This window comes from Rhincodon typus, chromosome 6 (assembly GCF_021869965.1).
Source record: "Rhincodon typus isolate 14 chromosome 6, sRhiTyp1.1, whole genome shotgun sequence".
NCBI lineage: Eukaryota > Metazoa > Chordata > Chondrichthyes > Orectolobiformes > Rhincodontidae > Rhincodon > Rhincodon typus.
In genome coordinates this window covers 27350948-27371759 of record NC_063337.1, presented here as the reverse complement: position 1 = coordinate 27371759, position 20812 = coordinate 27350948, and the positions used below count along the sequence as shown (strand labels likewise).

Sequence of the window (20812 nt, the reverse complement as noted above, 5' to 3'; positions counted from 1 at the left end):
CTGTATAAGGTGTTAGTGAGACCATATCTGAAGTATTATGAACAGTTTTGGATGTCTTATTTAAGGAAAGATATTATTTCAATGGAGGCAGTTCAGAGAAGGTTCAAAATGATGATCCCTGATATGGAGGGTTTGTCTTATGGGCAAAGGCTAAACAGGTTGAGACACGACTCATTGTAGTGTAGAAGAATGAGATATGATTTTATTGAAACATATAGGACTCTTAAGTGGCTTGACAAGGTAAACGCTGAGAGCATGTTTCCCCTCATGGAACAGTCTAGGACCACAGATCACAGTCTCAAATGAAGGAATGCCAATTCAAGATTGAGATGAAGAGGAATTTATTCTCTCAGAGGGTTGAGTGTCTTTGGAACTCCTTGCCACAGAGAGCTATGGAGTCAGTATCCTTGTCTATATTTAAGGCTGAGATAGATAGATTCTTGACGAGTAGAGGAATTCAGGGTTATGGTGTAAGGGTAGGAAAGTGAACATGAGGAATGTGGGATCAGCCACGACCCCATTAATTGGTGGAACCGGCTTGAGGGGCCAAATGGCCTACTCCTGTTCCAATTTCTTATGGTCTATGGCCCAACAGAAGACAGATTTGTGTTAAGGGTCATTTTCAGGATGGCAATGTGTAGCTAGTGGAGTCCTACAGGGTTAATTATTAGGGCCACAATTATTTGCAATCTATTAATGATGAAAATAAGGAAAGCGAATGTGTTATAGCCAAATTTTTGGATGGCACAAAAGTGGATGGGAAGGCAAGTGTTGAAGATGGCACAAAGTGTCTACAGAGGTTAGGCAAGTGGGTACAATGTTGGCACATGGAGTACAATGTAGAACAAGAGGTTATGCAGTTTGGCTGAAAAAATTGAGGGGTTTAATATTATTTAAATGGAGAAAGACTGCAGAAAGTGATTGCACAGAGAAATTTGGGAGTTCTTGAGACTAAATCACAAAAAAAACTGACATCAAAATTCAGTGGGTTATAGGGGAAGCGAATGATATGTTGGTCTTTCTTTCAATGTGAATAGAGTATAATAGGCAGGTCTTATTATAATCACTAGTAAAACCACAGCTGGAATAGTGTGAATAGTTGTGGACCCTTTATCAAAGGAAGTATATGCTGGCATCAGAGGGCACCTAGAGAAGGTTCACTAGGCTGATCATGGTTACAGTTGGACTATTTTATGAAGACTGATTGAGTAGGTTCGCCCTATACTCTTTGACATTTAGAAGAATGAGGGGGAACCGTATTGAATCATACAAGATTCTTAGAGTACTTGACAGTGTGGATGCAAAAAGGTTATTTCTCCTTGTGGGAATCTAGGACTAGAGGGCATAATTTCTGAATAAATGGTCATTTATTTAAGATAGAGAAGAGGAGAAAATTGTTCTCTCAGAGGGTCATCAGGTATATTCAAGATTAAGTTAGGCAACTTATTAATCAAGGGTGATGAGAAATAAGCAGGAACGTGGAGTTGAGCTTGATCAGATCAGGCATAATCTAATTGAATGGCAGAGCAGACTCAATGGCCTGAATGGCCTACTTCTGACCCTACATTTTATGGTCTTCTATGAAGAAAAGCGGCTAAGATTGAGACTTACTGACAGCAAGGTGCAAACGTTCACACTTGAAAACAAAGGCAGAAACACGTAGGCTGACAATGGGCAGGCTTTCTGTCTCAGAGGCTTTGGAATGTAAATGAGAGCAAGAAATGTCATATATAGAGACAGGCTGCAGCTGTTGTGGTCGGCAGAGAAGAAAAGGCTGATGGTCCTTTGAAAGCTACCAGGCAGAATTGCACGAGGGACAACAGTCTTCACTTACAGTGATGAATTCTATAATGAACTAAAGCCTCAGGAAGATTTTCCTGCTAAGGGCAGATGGAGAAGTCACCATAGTGAAGCTTTTACTGCTAGTAGTTAGTTCAGGAATTCTCTGAAAACTGGTTGATGACCCTTTCAGTGGTCTGATCACTGTAGGGATGATGTGAATCCGCTGGAAGTAGAAACGACTGTGGACAATTTCCTATAAATGGTATAACCTGTGTAGAGTGTACTTTATACATATATAGATATATCTGGGGTGTGGGGTTATTGATCATGTTAAGATATTCATAAGAAGGCCAACAGGAACATGAAGGAGAAACTGTTTCACCCAGATAGTGGTGGTAGTCTGAAACTCACTGCCTGAATGGGAGGTTGCATCTGAAACTCTCATAATATTTATGCAGTATTTAGATATCCATTACATTGCTACAGCTTCCAGGGTTATGGGTCGAGAGCTGGAAATTGGGAATTGTGTAGTCAGATCTCTGTTGACCAGCTTGGACACAAATGGCTTCTTTTTGTGTTGCAAAGGTCTATGAACAAAATAAATATAGGCCATATGACCCACTTCTCATGGATTGTATCAAACAGCAATGTCACTTTGGTTCTTTGTGATAGCCAGACTGTACTCAACTAGGGTGTGCTCACAAAACTCATTATTATTTGATGTTAGGTGCAATTTTGTGGTTGGACATCAGTGGCTGAACAATCCCAAGTGTGCCAAGAATTACTCTAACAATCAAGTTAAGATATTAACTGTTGGTCTTTAGTATGCTTGCTAGGGGTACATATATTCATATGCAAGGATCTTTCCTCTGCAGGAAAAAGAAAAATAACAAGGCATTGTGAGTGATTGAATATTAAGTACTTTTGGGACAACAGCTCCTGATTCATTCCATGGCAATGCCTTAACTCTCAGAGCCGATTTGCCAACCAATGAGTATGCTTTTTCCCATGCATTATGAATCAAAACTCTCTTTGAAATTTGGTATTTTTGTTTATCCTCTGGGATACAAGATAAAAATCTTTAATGAAATGTGACTTTACCAGCAATACTCAAACTCTGTACAATCAATCAACTATACCTTGCGCTGCATTAGTAAACCAGACCTGGATGTTTCTTGATGAGTTTTTAATTTTCTAATGGAATGTACTTTTCTTTTGAACATTTTGAATTGTTTCTTTGTAGCTTCCCATTTTTAAAAGTATTACTCTACTTTCTAATCTATTTACCAATCAAACTTAGCTAGATCCCTCCTCATATCTACATAATTTAAGATTAAAGATTCTTGTTTAAAATTAGATTAGACCACTTTCAAACTTAATATAGAATTCAATTGTATGATGATCATTCTTTCCTCAGTGACTCTTTTATTGATTAGTTAACCCAGTTTTATTTTGTGGTATTAGATTTGAAGGAGATTTATCCCTATTTGGTCACACAATGTATTTTTCTCAGAAGCTGTCACAAAATTATTCAATAAACTCGAACTCATCTGCCGGATCACCTTTACCAATTGATCTGTCTAGTCTAAATGAAGATTAAAGTTTCTCACAATGATTAAATTGCTTTTGTTTCAAGCTCCAATAATTTGCTTAATGATCTTCCAAAGAACAAAGGACAGTACTGCACAGGAACAGGCCCTTCAGTCCACCAAGATTTCAGCAACACATGATGGTTTTCTAAACTGAAAACATTTTGCTTCTATGTGGTCTGTATCCTTCTATTCCCTGCCTAATCATTTATCTGTCAAGATGCCTCATAAATGATGCTGTTGTATCTGCATTCACCAACTCCTCCAGGCACAAAGCCATGCTGTTTGTCACTAATAAGTCCATATTTTTGAGTAAATCCTATCCCTAAAAATCTTTTCCAATAATTTCCCTACCACGGACATAAGGCTCACTGGCCTGTAATTTTCCATATCATCCCTGTTGCTCTTCTTAAACAAAGGAACAATGTTGGCTTTTCTCCAGTCCTCTGGGACATCTCCTGTGACTAAAGAGGATACAAAGATTTCGTCCAAGGTATAAGCAATTTCCTCACTTGCTCCCTCAGCATTCTGGGCGAGATCCCATCGGGTCCTGGGGACTTGTATACCTTAATGCTTTTCAAAACACTCAACACCTCCTCCTTTTTATATTGACATGCCATAGAATATCCGCTCCCAAGATTCACCATCCAGCACGTCCTTCCCATTCATCAATACCGACGCAATTCATTAAGGACTAAAACCACTTCCTCCAGCTCCACACATAAATTCCCTCCTTTGTTCCTACCCTCTTGCTCCTTATATATGTATAAAATGACTTAGGATTTTCCTTAATTGTGTTTGCCTAAGACATTCTTGACTCCTTTTAGCCCTCCTAATTCCTTGTTCGCGCATGCCTCCTTTTTCTTCTTGACCAAACTCTGAATTTCCTACTATCTCTGAATTTCTCTTGTCGGCCAAGGTTCCCGAATCTTGCCATCAGTAAACCTATTGTTGGGAGCCAAATAAGCTTGTTATTCCTAATTGTCACACATGCTGATTCTACTACCTGGACATCTATGCCCAAATTCTTTCACACCATTCTCTATGCCTCTCCCTGGTAACCATCTGCACCCGAGTTAAATAGTCAGAGCCTGACTGCCATATTTTGTGACATAGCCAAGATGTCAGTGAGACCATTTATTTCCACCTCCAAAACACTGTCCACTCTACCACTGCCCCAACTTACCTGTTGTTGCAGCAATCCACCATGTCTTTCTTACTTCTCAACTAAATTATTTTGACAGAATTTTCAACTCTTTAAATTTGAGATCATCCAAAATGTGTCCTAACTTGCACCAAATTCGGTTTTTTCATTGCTCTGTATTTTCTGAACTAAAACATTTCCTACTTAAACTACACCTCAATTTTCAAATCCTCAATCTTGCTTGCAAATCCCTAATGGTCTCACCCCTCCCAAAGACTGTAATCTTCTTCAGTCTCACAACCCTTCAATATATCTTCAGCCATCTAACTGCAGGTGCTTCAACATCCCCTAATCCAGTCGCTCTACCACAGGCAGTCATATCTCCTGGTGCGTGTGCCCTAATTTGGATTTCAGTCCCTTAACCTCTCCACTTCTCCACCTCAATTTCCTTTTTTAAGATGCTCCGTGAAATCTACCTCTTTGCTGAAGCTTTCGAAAATGTATCCAGCTACATCCCTGACTGCTTTCCCCTCTTTGCACTTTCATCAGTGGCGCACCAGCAGACTTGGCCACAACCACCAAGCAGTGGCAGAAACTGAGATTTACCGTGAAATGTACATGCTCACCACAGGGTTTCAAAATCCAAGCAAGTGAAAGGAGGCAGCTGCACAACCAGAGTTGGAGGCCATGTTACAAATGAAAGGATTTTCAATGACACTGGCAGCAAATGGAAACGCTGCTGTATTCCCATCTTTCAGCTCAGCTACTTCGTGTGGAGTTCCTGGATAGACAACCTCTGATCACAATAAGCAACTCCACAAATGCTGATGGCTATTGTGTGCTTCTCTATTACTTGTGCCTTAGCTGCACCTCCACTGGTCACATAATAGAGACCATTCATGTCCATTGCAGTGGGCCAAGCTGTCCTGAGTTCCTTACTCTGGAATCCATTGGGGTCCAGATACAGCAGTAGTCTTGATATAAGCTTGTGGCAAAATGTGGCTCAGATTTTCGAGTTGATGACCATGCATCAGACTGGAGAAAAGTTAGTGATGTAATACATTTTAATCAAGATAGGGGGTTTAGGGTGGGTTACAGAGGATGGACAAAAGAACAAAAGGAAAGGAAGGTCTATAACAGGGTGAAAAGCATAAATGCTACTTTATATAGGTGATAGTATGAGCTGCAGGAAAATATCACTGAAGTGCACAATACATTGAAGAAGCTATCTCAGTGTGCTCTGACTTGACAATTGGTAGACTTTATGTTCAAATTGATCTCTTTAGCATTTGGAGGTTAAGTCAAGTATTTTTGCTAATCGGTTCAACCAGCATAATTCAAAGAAATTCTTATTTTGATGAGCAAAATTAGAGCACATTGGGAATAGACCAGCATGGATTGACAGCTGTTAAATGGACAGCAAACAGCATAGGAATAAGTGGCACAGTTTCAGGTTGGCAACCTCTGACTAGTAGGGTATTGCAAGGATCAGTGCTTGGGCCACCTGTTCACAAAGAGATCAATGTGAGGATTAAATGTAACGTTTCCACGTTTGCAGTGAACACAAAATTAGGTGGGAGTGCGAAATGTGAGGAGGATACAAAGGCACTTCAAGGGGATTTGAAGAGACTAAGTGAGTGGGAATAGTTTTGTCAGATAACATACAACATGGAGAAATGTGAATTTAACCACTTAGGCAGCAGAAACAAAATACAGAGTATCTCTTATTGGGAATGGGGTGGGAAATGTTGAACTTCAAAGGGACTTGGATATCCTTATTCATGAGTCACTGCAAGTTAACATGAAGGAACAGCAAGCAATCTAGAAGGGAAATGGTATGTGGACCTTTATTATAAGAGGATTTGGGAATATAAGTTAAAATGTCTTACTGCAATTACATAGAGCCTTGGTGAAACCAGACCTGGAATATTTCTTGCAGTTTTGGTCTCCTTACCTACAGAAAGATGTACTCGCAACAGGAGGAGTACAATGAAGGTTCACCAAATGAATTTGTGGGATGGACGAACTGTCCTTTGAGGAAAGATTAAATGGATTACTATTTCCTTGGTTGTTTTGAAGAATGAAGGGTAATCTCATTCAAACATACAAAGTTCTTACAGGGATCAACACAGCAGATGCACAAAGGATGATTCCCCTGGCTGAGGCACCTAGAAAGAGAAGGCATAGTCTCAGATTAAGAAGAGAGGCCATTTAGGACTGAGTTGAGAAGGAATTTCTTCACTCAGAGGGTGATTCTTTGGAATTCTCTACCCCAGAGAGCTGTGGAGGCTCAGTCATTGAATATGTTTAAGACTGAGATTGATAGATTTGTAAATATTAAAAACATTAAGGGACATAGGGACTTCTGTTTGGTCCTTTATATTTATGTTATAAATAGATAGAAGGTAAGAATGGGAAATGTTAGGTTGGAATAAACATCACAGGAGGCATCCCTTCTTTAGCATCATTGGAAAAGGCTCAAAAATCAAACCCAGATCAAAACATCTCACCCAGACAAACATTATGTGTCCTATGTTCTTTCAATTTGTTTTGTATGTCCTGAGAATCTGGTATAGGTACTATGATGTTTTCACCATGTGGCAATGCACCATATTTGTCCTCATCCCTCAGAACCATGTATTAAGATGGTTGAGTATTGTTCGGGGTCATCCAATGAAGTTGTGGTTTATGATTCCAGTAACACATCACAAACAGATGGAGCGATAGATACAAAGCCACTGTATTAACTGCATTAGAGCAACCAATGTATAATTTTGTTTTAGATGCTCAGATAAATCCTATAGTGTAATCAAACAAGAGTTCCAGGAATCATCATAGTCTGTTGTGTATTGTATTATATCATGAAGAAGGCAACTTGCTTTTTCTGAAACTTGAAGGTGTTGACAATGAAGAGGGGTAGATGCAACTGTGTCCCAATTGCATGTGGATGGTGTGCAGGGAGGGAAGGTGTAGAACAGATGGCCAGAGATATTTTCGAATCCAGAGGTTTAAAAAAATTACAGCAGATTCACAAGATTAAAAACCACGTCACACCTGCCCTCACACCCACACACTGTCCAACAAATTGCACAGTGAGATGAAAGTTTATATTTATCATGCAATCAATCAAAATCCCAAAAGCTGAAAGCTGGCAGGAATTAACTCAGTCCTGAAGAAGGGTGATACTCAAAATGTTGACAGCTCCTTCCTCCAGATGCTGCCTGGCCTGCTGCGTTCTTCCAGCCTCCTGTTTGTCTAACCTTGTGTCAGATAACTTACTTTCTCAAGTTCCTCATCAATTACGCATACAGTCTCTCTGTTGCAACAACAGAAGGTGCTGATCCCCTTTTACAATTGCCCTACTTGTGAACCTTGGACAGACTTAAAGGAAATAAGCTTATTGTCCCAATAGCTGGACAGCAATATCCGTGACTGTTCTTGGGGCCCACTGGTGCATTGAGTAAAGAAAATGGCTATTTTGAATGGTTATAAGAGAAAGATAAAACTATTCTCCTATAAACAAGATTTCAAAGAATCCAGTGATTAGAAAGGGCATGCACACAAAAAGCTGTACACAAGCACAACTTTGCTACTCTGAGGAAGAAAGCACAATTGATAAGGAGACTACATTCAGTTTGAAATAAGAACATAAGAACTAGGAGCAGGAGTAGGCCATCTGGCCCCTCAAGCCTGCACCGCCATTTAATAAGATCATGGCTGATCTTTTTGAGACTCAGCTCCACTTACCCGCCCACTCACCATAACCCTTAATTCCTTTACTGTTCAAAAATTTATCTTTGATGCTTTCTGTTAACTCTTGTTGACTGAATGGTTTTCTCTCCACGTCAGTCCTCTGTCTTGCAGGCAGGTTTGCCAGCAGTAGAAACCAGCCATTGTTTTTCATTCTCTTGTGCCCTCCATTGCTTCACACTACATAACAGGCAACAAGAATCCCTTTTTTTAATCTGAATTTTTAATCTGAATCCCTTTTTAGTCTGTCTACAGCAGTCCCCACAGTCTGAATACACGTTATTCTATTTCTACTATGATTTTTAGAACATAGAACAGTACAGCACAGTACAGGCCCTACGGCCCACGATGTTGTGCCGACCTGTTATCCTACTCTGAGATCAAACTACCCTGCATACCCCACATTTTACTATCCTCCACGTGCCCAGCCAAGAGCCACTTGAAGGTCCCTAATGTACCTGACTCCACTACCACTGCTGGCAGTGCATTCCACGCACGTACCACTCTCTGTGTAAAGAACCTACCTCTGACATCTCCCGTATACCTTCCTCCAATCACCTTAAAATTATGCTCCCTCGTAATAGTCATTTTTCACCCAAATACACAATGATGTCATCAGCTACAGGCCAGTACCCATTCTTACACTTTTCATGATCTTTCAAATAATGATAAGTTTGCAAAGGGTGAAGAAATCATAGGAAAAGCAGAATAACTGATAGTCAAGGGCATTATTCTATCCTTATGGTCACCAAGCAGGAGGAAGGAGACAAAGAAACAACTTATAGAAAGGGAAAGTGGGTGTAAAAGAGTCATAAACAAGAAAACATAGATAGGAGCAAGAGAAAATATAGATAGCAGCAAGAGAAAATGTAGGATGCCAGAGAGATGGGGGAAACTGAAAGATTGAAATGCTGAAAGAGTGACATAGAAATTTGAAAGGCAAATGATTCTCAAGTTATAGGACGAAAGCACTAAAATGGTTTTGCATAGTCAAACTGAAGTCTGTATGAGTAAAAAGGAAGCAATTTCAAATCTGTAATCAAATTATGAGATTCAAATAATAATTAATAAGCAAATGAGTTCTGCTCTCATAGTTTACCATCAAAATGTACTATCTTGGAGACACAGTGAGAATACAAGAAGGTGAGTAGGCATTACTCAAAAAATGGTGCAGTTTGCTGAACCAAGACACTTTTCTCCCATTCGTACATTCTACGTTCATCTTATTAAAATGCAATTTCTTACTTAATTGTATTTGTGGAAGCGTTGATTTGATTTCAGAAATGAGATATCAAGAACAATAATATAATGTAAAATGGTAATATCCCCTTCATTACCTGAGCCAGTAGAAGCTGGGGACTTGCTACGTCGGGAAGGCCCAGGGGTCTTGGTGGTAATGTTTCGTGCTGTAGCACCACCACCTGCACCAGGAACTTTAGTGTATGAAGTGGACTTAACAACTCGACATTCTGTGGGTGCAAAAGAAAGGAAGCTTTCTTAGAAAGTTACATAATCAAAATTATGTTTTGCTTCTGGAACTTAAAATATACCTTAACAACAATGTACATTTTCATAATTCATGATATTTCAGAAAGCTGTAGAGAACAATTCACAATTGGAGAATGAATCAACAATACCATTATAATGGACAATATAAATGTAAAGGAAACAAGAATACAGAATGAAATGAATGGCTGAACAGAAAAGCATGGTTGAGGATTAAATTTGTAGCACACTTTTCATAGCAGGAAGGAAGCAATAAAGGTATTATGAGGGAAAGACTTGTTTACATAATACTACTTCAAACAGCATGATGCAGGTTTTTGGATTCAAATACAATCTCTACAAATGTCTGTTCTAGTTTGCTGTTGACATGTGACCCCTTTCAAGAGGCACACACACTGGAGGCTGACATCTTAAGCTTCAATAAAGTCTTCGTGTCGATCACACTGCTGTGTTGTACACTCAAAACATTGTGTCAGAAGTGGTGAATGTCCCGAGCTCAAACAAAATGCACAGCAGCAGAGCTGTGAGCTGCCGCTGAGAAAGAAAATAAAACAAAGGTCATTGTGAAAATACTGCTCGGGAGAAAATGGCTGCAGCTTTTCCCCTACCATCACCTGTTCTAATTACTGGAGTTATGAAAAAAAAAGCTATGAATTCTTCCATAAACAAGGCAGAATTATGAGATATCCACAGATTTGTTGAGCAAACCAGAATGAACACGAGTTGCTATACTTTTATTGCTGTTGGGAAGAGACTTTTTCAAAATATATTCCACCCTGAATTGCACTGTAGAGCAGAAAAAATACAAAGCAGTAATTTTTAAAATTTTGAAGATACCCTTAGAGTTCCAAGTGAATGCTACATATGAATGGTATCTATTCAAAACTAGTGAACAAAGTGAAAGAGTCCATTAATCAAAATGTGTCATCATTGACTCTGCTTGCAGAAACTTGTGCATTTACACAATTAAAGAATGAGCTAATTAGAGACAGGATTGTATTGGGCATATGGATCCAAAGTGAAATCGTACCTAATGAGAGAAAACTTAAGTTCAGCCCCTTAAGCCTGCTCTACCATTTAGAACAATCATGGTGATCTTAACTTAGCCTCATCTCCACTCTTGCCCACTATCCATAATCCTCTAACCCATTCCTAGTTGAAAATCTTTTTATCTCCTCCTTAAATTTAGTCAGTGTCCTGGTGCCCACCACACTGTCAGGTAGTGAATTCTACAGATTCACAATCCTTTGAATGAAGTAATTCCTCTACTTCTCTGTTTTAAAACTGCCGCCCCTTAGTCTAAAACTATGACCCCTCATTCTAGATTGCCTCACAAGGGGAAGGGTTGAATCTTTATCTACTTTGTCAATCCTCTTTACCATCTTATATAACTGAATTAGATCTCCTCTCATTCTTCTAGCCTCTAGCGAACGTAGGCATAAACTGCTCAATCTCTCCTCAGAAGACACGCTGACATTCAGGAGAGCAATTGACCTGTGCACAAGAACTGCAGTTGTGAATCAACAGCTAGAGCATATTCATGGCAAAAGAAAAACAGGTCTTGTGTAATGCTGATAGATATACCAGGCTCACAGCATGGAACAATCACGGACAAAGAGCTGAATGTAAACATTGTGGAAGACAATGTGCAAAAGAAGAGAGTAAGTCCACAGCAATCCAACAACAGAAATAGAACAACAACCACAAATAACACAGGAACGACAATTGCTCGCAAAAGAACATGCAATTGAACAGCCAATGACAAAATGCACACTTACCATTAAGAGACCAGCACAATTTATGTACTGCGTGCGCAATACATATGCAGAAACTGATGGAAATAATGAATTGCTAAGACGTGAGAACAGTAATGTATGTAGTTGGTTACTTGGTTAACTAAAAATATACATGATAATATATGCATTTTTTTCGTTTTATGTATAAAATGAGGAATTTTTGGATAAAAACACAATTATGCACAGTGCCTGATTTAGCATGCAGCAGTCATGTGTCCTTTACCATGACCCACATTGTCAGCAGACATCTTAAAACTTCACTTCAATAAAGTCCCCGTGTTTAAAACACTGCTGTGCTGCATATTTAAACACAGTGACAACACAGCTGGTGAAGGGGATTCTTCAATGCTTTCAATGAAGTCACCCATGGCGGCTAGAGAGGCAGGAGGCAATGACACTGTCTAATAACATGGAAATCAAAGCAAATCTGTACAATGCCGTTTGAAACTGCATTATGTGAGAAGAAATGTTTCATACAGAGAATTTAGGATGAGGTTCCAAAAATAGGGAGGGCTGTGTCTGATTAACAATCATTCAATCAGCATGGGAAAATGGAGTAAACCAGACTCAGAGACATTTGATATAAGACACAATTTTAATTCAGGGCATGCAGGGGTAAGACTCCTTTCCATTAGACCATTGGGAAGTGAAGGCCATTCAGCCCATCAAATCTCTCTGTTATTCAATGAGATCGTGGCCAATCTGATAATCCTCAATTCCACATTTGTGTCTTTTCCCCAGAACCCCAGAATCCCTTACGGATTAAGAATCTTTCTATCTCAGTTTTAATATACTTGATGGCCCAGCTCAACAACTCTCTGCGATAAAGATAGGTTCACTACCTTCTGAGAGAAAAAAATTTCTCCTCATTGGTATTTTAAATTTATGATCCCTTATTCTGCGACTATCTGCTCTGGTCCTAGATTCTCCCAAAAGGGGAAACAACCTTGAAGCATCTACCCCGTCACTCCTCTAAGAATCATTTATATTTCAATAAGGTTGCTTCTGATTCTTCTAAATTCCAATTAGTAGGTGTCCAATGTACTCAACCTCTCCTCATAAGACATAAGAACCATTCCTCATATGAGCTTAGCTAACCTTCTCTGGATTGCCTCCAATATCAACATACCTGCCCCTAGATATAAAACCTAAAATTATCTACAATATTCCAGCAAAATCTCCATTCCTTTCAAAATAAAATCAACATTCCATTTACCTTCTCACTGAACTTGAATGATTCATGGATGAGGACTCCCAAATTCCTCTGTGCTGCAGCTTTCCGGAGTCTTTCTCTATTTAAGTAATATTGAATTCCTCCACTCTTCCCGCTAAAGTGCATAATCTCACACCTTCTTACATTATATTCTGTCTGCCAAATTTTTTCTCACTTACTTGGCCTGCTCATATTCGTCTGAAAACTCATTGCGACATTCTCACCACTTGCCTTCTCACATATTTTTGTATCATCTGCAAACTTTGGTACTGTACATTAACTTTCCTCACCCAAGTAATTAATATAGATTTTAAATAATTTTAGCGCCAGTGCTGATCCATGAGGCCCACTGCTTGTTATAGGGTCTTACAAAAAATTGCACCCCTTATCCCAACTCTGTCTTATATTTGTTACAGAGATAGTAGGAACTGCCAATGCTGGAGAATCTGAGATAACAAGGTGTAGAACTGGATGAACACAGCAGGCCCAGCAGCATCAGAGGAGCAGGAAAGCTGACGTTTCGGGCCTAGACCCTTCTTCAGAAATGGGGGAGGGGAAGGGGATTCTGAAATAAATAGGGAGAGAGGAGGAGGCAGATAGAAGATGGATAAAGGAGAAGATAGGTAGAGAAGAGACAGACAGGTCAAAGACGCGGGGTTGAAGCCAGTAAAGGTGCGTGTAGGTGGGGAGTTAGAGAGGGGATAGGTCAGTCCAAGGAGGACAGACAGGTCAAGGAGGCGGGATGAGGCTAGTAGGTAGGGAATGGGGGTGGGGCTTGAGGTGGGAGGAGTGGTTAGGGAGGCCAGGACGAGCTGGGCTGGTTTTGGGATGCGGTCGGGGGAGGGGAGATTTTGAAGCTTGTGAAGTCCACATTGATACCATTGGGCTGCAGGGTTTCAAAGCGGAATATGAGATGCTGTTACTGCAACCTTCGGGTAGCATCGTTGTGGCACTGCAGGATGCCCAGGATGGACATGTCATTCAAGGAGTGGGAGGGGGAGTTGAAATGGTTCGCGACTGGGAGGTGCAGTTGTTTGTTGCGAAACGAGCGTAGGTGTTCCACAAAGCGGTCCCCAAGCCTCCGCTTCGTTTCCCCGATGTAGAGGAGGCCACAACGGGAACAGCTGTCTGTTTGACCTGTCTGTCTCCTCTCCACCTATCTTCTCCTTTATCCATCTTCTATCTGCCTCCCCCTCTCTCCCGATTTATTTCAGAATCCCCTTCCCCTCCCCCATTTCTGAAGAAGGGTCTAGACCCAAAACGTCAGCTTTCCTGCTCCTCTGATGCTGCTTGGCCTGCTGTGTTCATCCAGCTCTACACCTTGTTATCTCTGTCTTATATTTGTTGGCCAATTCTCTATCCATGTTAATATACTACCTCCAACACCAAGGGCTCTTATCTTATTAAGTAGCCCAATGTTTTGTATCTTATCAAATGTCTTCTGGATTTCAAAATATATTGCCTCCACTACTTCCTTTTATCTAGTAAATTTGTCAGGCATGATTTCCCATTCATGCAACCATGTCAACTCTGCTGGATTATACTATGTATATCTAAATATTCTGCTATTATATCTTTTATGACAGACTCCAACAATTTCCAGAAGAAATGTGATGCTAACTGGCCTAGAATTATCAGTTTTTCTGTTTTCTTCCCTTTTTAAATAAAGGTGTTATATTGGCAATTTTCCAAATCTCTGGTATTAGCCCCATTAGTTTCCATAGCACTTTTTATCTAGTGATACACAGAGTCATTGAGTCATAGAGTCACGCAGCATGGAAACAGACCCTTCAGCCCAACTTGTCCCTGCCAACCAAGTTTGCTAAACTGAACTATTCCCATTTGCCTGCATTTGGCCCAAATCCCTCTAAACCCTCCCAATCCAGGTACCTGACCAAATGTCTTTAAATGCTGTAATTGTACTCACCTCTACCACTTCCTCTGGCAGCTCGTTCCCTACATATTCCACACTTTATGTGAAAAAGTTGTCCCTCAGGTCCTTTTTAAATCTTCCCCCTCTCACCTTAAACCTATGCTGTCTAGTTTTGGACTCCCCTATTTTGGGGAAAAGACATTGCCAATCACCTTATCTATGCTCCTCATGATTTAATAAACTTCTGTATAATATTTATTTCCTCTCCTCCTTTTGGCCCTTGATTGTTCAGTAATTTTGGATTGCTACAGGTGTCTTCAACTGTGAAGATTGATTCGTAGTATTTATTCAACTCCTCTGCCATTTCCTGGTTCCCCGTTATGATCATCCCAGTCTCATTCTTTGGCTTCTCTCTTTTTTATATATTTAAATCAGCTCTTGCTGTTTGTCTTGATATTACTTGGAAGTTTACCCTCAATGTTTATTTTCTCACTCTTATTCTTTGGCCAGCTTTTGTTGGTTTTTTAAAACTTTCCCAATCCTCTGGCTTAACACTAATCTTTGCCACATTGTATGCTTCTTCTTTCACTTTGATGCTATTGTTAACCCCCCTCGTTAAACATCGAAACATAGAAAATATGAACGGGAGTAGGCCATTCAGCCTTTTGCCCCATACTCTTGGACCCCTTTTGCCCTAATAACTATATATCTTCTCCTTGAAAACATTCAATGTTTCAGCCTCAATCGCAGTTCTTGGCAGTAAATTCTACTCTCTAGTGAATTTTCCCTCTTCTCAGTACTAAGTGGCCTATGCTGGATCCTTAGACAATGACACTGGGTTCTGGGCTCCCTAGTCTTCATAACATCCATCCTGCGTTTACCCTGTCTAGTCCTGTCAGAATTTTATAGGTTTTTTTGAGATACCCTTTCATTCTTCTAAACTCCAATGAATATAGTCCTACCTGATCCAATCTCTCTTCATACATTAGTCCTGCCATCGCAGGAATGAGTCTGTTCTACCATTAACCATGGTTGGTGTATTCCATTCCTAGTATTCATCTTCCTCACTGGAATATGTCTTTGCCGTGAGCCATGAACTATCATCTTAAATGTTTGCCATTGTTCCTCAAACATCTTTCCTTGTAAAGCAGTCCACTCCAGCCAACTCAGCCTGCATTCCCTTGTAATTATCCTTATTTAAGCTTAGCACAGTTACTTCCAAGTTAGTTTTAGGCTCCAGTCTACTTTCAGATGATATTCACCAGGGAGGAAAAGTTGGCAATGAAGAGACAATGTTACTGAACTACTAATCCAGAACTTCAGGCTATTGTTCTAGGGGCATGAGTTCAAATCCCATCATAACAGATGGTGAAATTTAAATTCAAAATAAATCTAGCCTAATCATAAGATCCCTACAGTATGGAAGTTCCTCCCTCTCAATCTGAATGCTAAATTTGACCATGTTATAATGGATTGATCCTCAACTGAAGAAAACAAATAAAGCGGTGAGCCCAATGTAATGTGAAGAATGAACAGCTGGAGTTTCAGTAGACATTATGCAAATAGACTCAGCAGAAGCAAGTCTGAAGCTTGGAAGCGGCCAAGCTACACATGCCAGAAGTGATCTGCAGTGTTTCACAGGCTATTAAATGACTCAATAGATGATGGAAGATTGCAAAGATCTTAAATGTCATTTTTAAAGATATTTTTATGGAATGTGACACTACAGGTCAGGTCAGCATTTATTACCTGTCCTTAGTTACCAGATACCTGTTAAGAGTCAACCAGATTTTGTGGGCCTTGAATCACATGGGAGCCAGACCAGATAAGGATGGCAGATTTTCTTTCCTAAAAGACATTAGTGAACCAGATGGATTTTTACAATAATAAAAAGTGGTTACATGACTATCCTGCCATGCAGGGCAGCAAGATGGCTCAGTGGTTAGCACTGTTGCCCCACACCCAGTTTGATTCTACCCCCGGCTAACTGGTTGTGTGGAGTTTGCACATTCTCCCTGTACCTATGTGAGTTTCCTCTGGGTGCTCCGGTTTCCTCCCACAGTCCAACAATGTGCGGGTTAGGTCGATTGGCCATGCTAAATTGCCCATAGTGTATAGGGATGTGCAGGCTAGATGGATTAGCCATGGGAAATGAAGAGTTATAGGGTAGGGAGGTGGGTCTGGGTGGGAGGGTTGGTATGGACTTGATAAGAACATAAGAACATAAGAACTAGGAGCAGGAGTAGGCCGTCTGGCCCTTCGAGCCTGCTCCGCCATTCAATAAGATCATGGCTGATCTTTTCATGGACTCAGATCCACTTACCCGCGTTCTCACCGTATCCCTTAATTCCTTTATTGTTCAAAAAAAACTACCTTTTTTTAAGAAACGTTTACCGAAGTAGCGTCAACTACATCACTGGGCAAGGAATTCCATAGATTAACAACCCTCTGGGTGAAGAAGTTCCTTCTCAATTCAGTCCTAAATCTGCTCCCTCTAATCTTGAGGCTATGCCTTGATGGGCTGAATGGCCTGCTTCCACACTGTAGGGATCCTATGATTAAGCTAGATTTTTACTGAATTCAAATTTTGCCATCTGTCACGGTGGGATTCGAACTCACGCCCCCTAGAACAATAGTCTGACCTTCTGGATTAGTAGTTCAGTGACATTATCTCTACGCTGACAACAACTCCTTCCTGGTGAACATGATCTGAAAATAGACTGGAGTCTGAAACTAACTCTGGTTTTGCTGAGGAGAGTTCTAGCTGACTTTAAGGACAGCCTGAAAGACAAGGTAGAGGATCTGGTGACTCATTTACCCATGGGGTCCTTAAAAATGGAGGAAAAGATAAGGTCAAGAATTCATTCCTTCAGGAGCTGGCAGTTGAACACGAAAGCCAGCAAGTGAAAGCAGAACTGGCTGTCTTCAGAGAACAACTGTAGAAAAATGTGATAAGAACAAAAGAACAGAACAGGAAGAAAAATCCTCAATTGAAGATGCCTGAAGTAAAGTCCATCATATTGATAGTAAATGGACTTTGTCCAGACCCTGACAAGGCCAGAGTTGGAGCACAGATGTAGTGATCAAAATATATGAAATGCAACGATTTGTTGAATTCATGAACTACTTAGCAAAGTTCTCGCTTAATTTGTCATCAGAGTATGTACCATTAAGAAAGCTAAGAATGCGTGGTGGTATTTAGGTAAAGAACAAGAAGCATCTTTCATTAAAATTATAAAAACTAACAATAGCTCATCTCTCTCTCTAAAAGGATCAACCTAGCAGGGTCATCAAATTGGAAAGACAAGCATCTTGCTTTGATCAAGCATTCACCATGGGAACAATCCTCCCCATGGCAGGAAGATTTCCCTAGGAATAAAGAGATAACCGATAAACTGACACCAGGAACTCTTCTGCATGTCAAAAAAGATTTGAATGCTTCAGAGGTTATGGATGGAATATATGTTCAGAGACTGATGAAAGTGGCACAGACAAGTATCAATGTACAGTTAATGAATGGTAATTTTTCTGTTGACCATCAATATTATGTAACTGAAAATGACAGTGAATACAAATTCTTTGTTGTTTTAATCAAAAAGGAGCTGTCTGAAGAAATACACTTGTGCATGGTATTGCCATGTGATTTATATGTGGCAACTCTATGATACATATGTCAGCAAGGACAAAGGAAATGGGCTAGCAGAATTTAATTTGCAGTGCCATATGGTTATCAGAGTTTCGAATAAGATGAAATTTATGAAAGATTGAGAATGCAAGGCTGGCCAGGAGACAATGCATAAGGGTTTCAGTTTAAGACAGGCTTAGGCAGGAGCAAAGAGGCACGATACTATGGAGATGGAATTACACAGACATTGCGATGAACTATAAATTGCTCCAGGTCGCACAGGACAGCAAGTGTGTGAGCAATCTGGATCGACCTGAGATAATAGAGACAAGAGCACAAAATTTCAGCTGAGGATAGAAGTTGTGTGGAGTTTTATGTAGTGAAGCTATTTGCTTCAGTGGATGGGCAGGGAAGATGGCAGTGCCATTCCCTGAATAGGTTTACGGCCATGTAGTAATCTGGTGTGTACTGCATAGGGAATAACAGGCTGCATACATCCAACATTCCCTTTAATACTACGGCAGAGCCCGGAAAACTGAAATAAAAACAGAAAGTGCTGGAAAAACTCAACAGGTCTGCTTGTGTATGTGGTGGGAGAAACGGCCTTTAGGTTTAAGTTCCAAAGCAGAATCCTATTCAACTTAAAATGCTGTGAGACCTGCTGAAGTAAACTGTAACATTAGACTTTCGTTCCAGTCTTGGCATGCAAGTAAATTTTGAACCTTGCAAATTAAACAATAACTTGCATTTGTACAGCACCTTTAATAAGAAAATATTCCCCCCAACTACCAGCCCAAGGAGAAGCACAGACATTTTGAGGGTCACCATACAGTATAGAAGTGCTCCGCACACCTCCACACAATATCTTGAACTCTGGTTAGCGTAAGGTTAAGAGGCATCCAGCACAGATGCTGCCCTGATCATGTCCTATGAGCTTTGTGGAAATGTAGAGTTATGGAACGATTATCCTTCTAGCAAGGTATAAGTATCTTATATAAGAATCTACAGGATATGGATACAAGAATCACAAGACCCTCAAATCACTTCTGGGTTTGATAAGCACCAATAAATCTGAAAAAAAAAACTAAAGCAAATAGTAACCATCTATTTAAAAAAACTATTTATAAAGCTGTAAAAGTAACAATGAGATTAACAACACTCGCATGTGCAAATTGGGTAGCAACTTCCTGTAACTGTATATTTTAATCCCGAAATGTGAAGTTACTGATGAGATGTCCTTTTCATTGAAAAGTGACATGAAAGCAACATCTCAGCATTTGGTTCACCACTGAAGTATATTAAATGGCATGAAGTTTCTATATGGGCTTGATCTTATGTTTGGCAAAAAAAAAGTAGAATTTTTTATGGTACCCTTTAACTGCATGACTAGTCTTGATTATTATCAAGCAACCTCCCTGGCATTGAAAATTAGCTGTTAAATATATAGTCTATAAATTGAGATTACTTTCCTACCTGATTAAACACTGAATTCACTACTGTAATTTATGCTCTCTGATTCAAACGTGCTGCTCATAAGCAATTCTTCAATCTAATAGGCTAAAGAGATATGCAAGTGCTTACTTTTCCTTCTTTCATAAGACGTGGGTGTCGCTGGCCAGACTAGCATTTATTGCCCATCCCTAACTACCCTTGAGAAAGTGGTGGCGAGCTGCCATGTTGAACCAGTGCAGTCCACATGGTGAAGGTACACATACAGTGCTGAAAGAAAGGCAGTTCCATGATGTTGACCCAGCTAAGGATTGGTGACATTGTTCAAAGTCAGGGTGGTATGTGGCTTGGAGGGGATCTTGCTGGTGGCTGTAGCACCTCAGAGTAAAATATAGTATATATAGCAAAGTTGATTTAAATTAACTTACAGTAATGTTTTGTCTTGAGGGGATGCATGTCTGAAATAGAGTGTACTGTAAATATTGAATGTTGCAATCATATTGAGTAGACCATGACATACGGAGACAAGATTAGTTCCAATACAACTTCTGTAATTTGGGTAAAATATTTTTTAAAATTTTATATACAAATTATATTTTGGGGGAAAATAAAGGAACTTGCAGGTTGTGGTATCCCTTGCATCTACTGCTTTTATCTTTCTAGCTGACAGAGCTCTAGAGTTTGGAAGCTGCTGTTGAAGAAGCCAAGGTGAGTTGTTGTCGAGCATCTTGTAAATATTACATGCTGCCATCACTGCGCAGCAGCAGCAGAGGGAGTAAGTGGTGAAGGTGGAGGATGAGGTACCAATCAAAAAAGAGCAGCCTTGTGCTGGGTGGTGTTGAGCTTCTCAATTGCTGTTGGAGCTGCAGCCATTCAGGCAAGTGAACAGTATTTCATCACACTCCTGGCTTGTGGTGGACAAGCTCTGGTGTCTCAAGATGTGAATTATTTGCTGCAGAATTCAAATTTACAGAATAACAGAACTATTACAGCACAGGTCATTTGGGTCATCATGCCTGTACTGGGTCTCTGAATGAGCAAATCTCTTAGTGTTATTCCCTGGCCTTCTCCCAACACCTTGCACA

At 40.1% G+C, this 20812-nt stretch overlaps 1 protein-coding gene across 1 annotated transcript in view; it reads right to left on the bottom strand.

Moving 5' to 3' along the window:
- Positions 1-20812, bottom strand: part of dclk1a (doublecortin-like kinase 1a) — a 318233-nt gene that overhangs the window by 133033 nt on the left and 164388 nt on the right. The window contains exon 5 of the mRNA XM_048597930.1: positions 9603-9734. Within this exon, the coding sequence (XP_048453887.1) occupies positions 9603-9734 (132 nt within the window). The remainder of the gene's footprint in view (positions 1-9602; positions 9735-20812) is intronic.